The sequence below is a fragment of the Bos taurus genome, chromosome 7 (assembly GCF_002263795.3).
Source record: "Bos taurus isolate L1 Dominette 01449 registration number 42190680 breed Hereford chromosome 7, ARS-UCD2.0, whole genome shotgun sequence".
In the NCBI taxonomy this organism is placed as follows: Eukaryota; Metazoa; Chordata; class Mammalia; order Artiodactyla; family Bovidae; genus Bos; species Bos taurus.
The window spans coordinates 10,296,222-10,301,480 of record NC_037334.1 but is presented as its reverse complement, the minus strand read 5'-3'; the positions used below and the strand labels follow the sequence as shown (position 1 = coordinate 10,301,480).

General features: G+C 37.8%; 1 protein-coding gene across 1 annotated transcript; it reads left to right on the top strand.

Annotated features, from left to right (window-relative positions):
* The first annotated feature begins 3,966 nt into the window (after positions 1–3,966).
* OR7A94 (olfactory receptor family 7 subfamily A member 94) lies at positions 3,967–4,953 on the top strand. The gene has a single exon (XM_003586255.4). It carries the CDS (start codon positions 3,988–3,990, stop codon positions 4,951–4,953), a length of 966 nt encoding a protein of 321 aa, XP_003586303.3. The 5' UTR covers positions 3,967–3,987.
* The last annotated feature ends 306 nt before the right edge of the window (positions 4,954–5,259 follow it).

Sequence of the window (5,259 nt, the reverse complement as noted above, 5' to 3'; positions counted from 1 at the left end):
CAGGAGACCAGAGTTCCATCACTAGGAAGGGAAAACCCCCTGGAGAAGGAAATGGCAATTCACTCAGTATTCTTGCCTGGAGAGTTCCATGGACAGAGGAGCCTGGAGGGCTACTGTCTGTTCATGGGTTCTCAAAGAGTCAGACACAACTGAGAGACTTTCACTTCCTTTCTCTGACATATAACAACATATGAGTTACATGCATTCAGCATGTTGATTCAGTATTTGTTTATATCACTAAATGATCACCACAGTACATCTAGTTAACATCTGTCACCACACATAGTTCCAATTTATTTCTTGTGATGAGAAATTTTCAGATCTGCGTCTCTTAGCAACTTGCAGGTATGCTATAAATTATTATGAAAATATGTGGAGTTTGTTAATTTAAAACTGCTTCCCAACCAAGGGTAACTGTGTCCTCCAGGGGACACTTAGTGATATGAGTGGACATTTTTCACTACCACACTGATGAATGGTAGATGATGGGCAGAGATGCTTCTAAACATCCTACAGTATACAGGGCAGACCCCACCACAGAGCATGGTCTGCCAGAGAATGTCCAGTAGTGCAGAGATGGAGGAACTCTGAGTTAAAGAATATTTGTGCTTCCACAATCAAGAGCTGTCACAGGTAGTTTCCACAATGTTCTCCACATCACATTTTTGCCAGTAAAATTACAGAATTCCCCTTATGTCTGTGATGTCTGTTTAGAAGTTTCAACCTCAATCTACAGTAAGTGTTTTCACCAGGCTGAGGCTTATGAATGAGACTTCCTGGTGATTTTTAAACTATTAGTTACTTTGAGTAAAGATTCATATATTTGATTAGCATGTCAATTTTTATTATCATACATCTATATATTTTATGCCTATTTCTCAGCAGTTAGCTGCATTTTCAATGATGTTGACAAATTATTGGTTCTGCAATTGACTTTTGGTTGGGTGTTTTTGACCATAAAAATGTTAAGTTTTATAGAGTCAAATATGTCTTTCTCCTTGCTTCTGATTTTCTCACCTTAATTATGATAGTCTTCCCACCTATTGATTTTATGTGTAGTTTTTTATATGTTCATCTAAAGTAGACTGTTTACTTTTGGGATCTTTGGTCCCTTTTTAAAAGATGTGCTGTATAAGGAACCACTTCATTTTCTTCCAGGTAGACAGCCATTTATGCCAAGTTTTATTCAACAATCTGGACTTTTCCAACCAAAAAGAAATATAACGCTCCTATAGGATAGTGTTCGTATCTAAGGGGACCTAATTCCTAATCATTCAACAAATAATAGCAAAGCATCTGCTATGTGCCAAAATTTCTGGGTAGATTATATGTTATATTCTCCTGAGTCAAAGTCTTTTCTTAATTAATTATTACTTAATGTTGTAATTGTCCAATGACTGTTATTATATATCATGTTTCAGTTTTGATGTTCCACTCAGTTTTATTTAATCCAATTATGCAAAATCACCCTTTATTTTTACTGTTTTTGCTATTCTTTTTATTACATAATTTCTAACTTTCTTAAGTGCATTTTTAAATAAATGTACATATATTCACATATCTTTGGGAAAAAATGAGTGAACAATGCAGTTGAAGTCTCTACCGATATTGCATTATAGTGACAGAGTTGCAGTACAGTAGAGTAAAATGGTTTCCCTGGTGGTTCAGACAGTAAAGAATTTGCCTGCAATGCAGGAGACCTGGATTTGATTCCTGGATTAGGAAGATCCCTTGGAGGAGGGCATGGCAACCCACTCCAGTATTCTTGTCTGGAGAGTCTCAGTGGACAGAGGAGCCTGTGAGCTACAGTCCATGGTGTTGCAAAGAGTCAGATACAACTTAGCAACTAAGCACAGCACAGCACAACACAGCACAGACTACAACATAGTGTCCTCAGGTTTAAATTATGCACATACATTTATCCAGAATAATAGAATGAATTTTCATTTATAAGGCTTTATAAGTATGGTATGGAAAGACCTTTGTATGTTGGACAAAGACCAGAACAAGAATTAAATTGTGCCCACTGGATTTATTAAAAAAAATATTAAGCACAAGAATAATAAATAAAATATCTCCCATAAGAAAATAGACAGGTCTTTCTTCATTCAGTATCAGATCACAGAAATATAATTTGTAAAATAATATGAAAAACACTTAGGACAAACAAATCTTCTACTGATTAATGTAACACACAGAAATTTTGTTGTATTCCATGTTTCCATTTTGATTTCTTAGTTTACTCCCTTTGCTTATTTTTCTCTTGGGGTATTAAATCTGTATGATTTTTCACATTACATATATATCACTGTTTCTGTCATTGGGAAAATATTTTTCTTTATGATTTTACCTGGGCATTAAGAATACGTAGCTGAATTTGCAATGTTCCCAAATGAAGGAGATTTTTATTAGTCACATTTTCTCAGGGGCACTGGAGGTCATTAGATCTTTTTCCTTCATTATATCTATCTGTCTCTAATACTTTTTTATATTTCTTTAAATACTGGGTGGTTGTTGTCATTGCTCAGTTGACAAGTTGTCTCCAATTTTTGTGACTCCATGGACTATAGCATGCCAGACTTCTTTGTCCCTCACCATCTCCTGGAGTTTGCCCAAATTCATGTCCATTGAATCAGTGATGCCATCCAACCATTTCATCTTCTGTTGCCCCCTTTTCCTTATGCTCTCAATCTTTCCGAGTATCAGGGTCTTTTCCAATGAGTTGGCTGTTTGCTTCAAGTGGCCCAAACAGAAAGGAACCTCAAGTTTATTGCTTCCTTGGAAATTTATGAAGTGGAATTTCTAGGTACCTTTTAAAAATTCTTTAGAAGAAACTTAATCTGATCCAACCAGCTTGAGTTGTCACCACTGATGGCCTAAGGAGGGTGGTTCTGGATGAGAAAATCATGACAGTAATACAGTCCAGGAAGCCACGGTGTGTCTGTACCTTGCAAAGTGAGAGCAGTTCTTAAAGCAGAAGCACCCGGTCATATATTAAAGTTACATAATAAGGTGAGAGAGGCCAGAACTCAGTGAACAGGTGGTACTAAGAGGATCTCCTTCAATTCACAGGGTGCCTTTGCAACTAAATTTCTGACGTGCTGGGAACAACATGGAAGGAAGGATTCTCTGTGTAGTGAAGGTTCAGCTGTAGCAGGGAGACCATGTTTTTCCTTAGCATCCCTGACACCATCTCTAATCACTCCGCCTCTTGCTTATTCCTTTGCCCTACTGGCTTCTTTGTTTTCATTTGAACATGTGGAAGCAGCATCTTCCTCTGATCCTTTGCAGTGGCAGCTCACTCTTCCAGGAACACACTTCTCCTGTTATCACACTAGATGCTTTGCTCTCTTTCTTGATGTCTCTTCAAACAACCCTTTGTTTGCAGACCTTGCCTGAACACAGTGCAAAATAACTCCTTCTACTACTCTCTCCTTTGTATCTGGTTTTATTTTCTTCATAACATCTGTCACCTTCTGACATATTTTATAAAATATTTATTTTAATATCATCTATCTCCATTATTGAAATGTGGAGATTTGTTTTTCTGCACCCCTCTTTGTGCTTGGGACATGTTGGCTCTCAATACATGTTTCTCAAAGGCATTAAAACTTTAAAGTGAAAGTGTTAGTAGCTCAGTCGTGTCTGATTCTTTGTGACCCCATGAACTGGAGCCTTCCAAGATCCTCTGTCCATGGAATTCTCCAGGCAAGAATACTGGAGTTGATTGGCATCCCCTTTGCCAGGGGACCTTCCTGACCCAGGGATCTAAACCCTTGTAAATTTACTGAGAACGGGACAATAAAAATTCTAGTCCGAGATGAAATGAGGTATACCGTCAGAAAAATTCATATATATGCAACATATTAACATCAATTTCTTGCCTACAAAATAGAAATTATAGTATTTCAGCTATTTCAGGTATGCCTGTTTAAGTGAAAATTAATCATGTTGCTTTCTTTTTTTCCCAATAGTCACATTTGCTATATGGAACTGGAGAACAATACACAAATTTCAAAATTTCTTCTTCTGGAATTTTCAGAGGAACCGGAAATGCAGCCCCTCATATTTGCGATTTTCCTTTCCATGTACCTGGTCACTCTGTTTGGTAACCTGCTCACCATCCTGCTTGTCATCTCAGACTCCCACCTCCACACCCCCATGTACTTCTTTCTCTCCAACCTGTCCTTTGTAGACATCTGTTTCACCTCCACCACCATCCCAAATATGTTGTGGAACATCCAGACACATAGCAAAATTATCACCTATGAAGCTTGTGTCACCCAGATGTATTTTTACATATTCTTTGCAGGATTAGATGACTTTCTCCTGGCTGTGATGGCCTATGATCGGTACATGGCCATTTGCCAACCCTTGCAGTACATGGTTATCATGAGCCCCCGGCTCTGTGGACTGCTGGTGCTTCTGTCTTGGATAATGAATATCATGTATTCCTTGTTACACAGTTTGATGGTGTTGCAATTGTCCTTCTGTTCAGACTTGGAAATCCACCACTTTTTCTGTGAACTCAACCAGGTGATACAACTGTCTTGTTCTGACACTTTTGTCAATAACATAGTGATCTATTTTTCAACTGCTCTCTTTGGTGGTGGTCCTTTTGCTGGCATAATCTACTCTTACTTTAAAATAGTTTCCTGCATAACTGGAATCTCATCAGCTCAGGGGAAGTGTAAAGCATTTTCCACCTGTGCATCTCACCTCTCCGTTGTCTCCTTATTTTATTGTACAGTCTTAGGAGTGTACCTTAGCCCTGCTATTACACACAGCTCACACACAAGTGCAACAGCCTCAGTGATGTACACTGTGGTCATGCCCATGCTGAATCCTTTCATCTACAGTCTGAGGAACAAAGACATAAAAAGGTCTCTGAAGAGATTCTATTTGGGGATGCCAGGTATAAATTTGCCAGTTACAAATTTGCCAGTTACATGAAGGAAATGAATGTTTTCTTGATCACATGACTCAAAGACTGGGAAGCAGATATTGCAATGCTTTGATCTTTGTAGAATAAAACTTACTTCTTCTATTTATTTCCTCAGATTTCTCTTTTATTTTGATTCAGCTTCTCTATGCAAATTTTAGTAACTGTCTCTAAGTTTTTTCATCAGCTTGATATTCAGACAGTATATACTGTTTCCTACTTCAAAATTTTCCTAACTTTAGGTTAGAAATGTTTGGAAGTCCCATTCTTCTGATGGCTCATCACAGATGTATTAAGAATAATTGCTTCTCAAAATG

Excerpts from the sequence above, each read along its gene's own strand:
- OR7A94 (XM_003586255.4), top strand. The coding sequence starts at position 3,988 with ATGGAACTGGAGAACAATACACAAATTTCAAAATTTCTTCTTCTGGAA.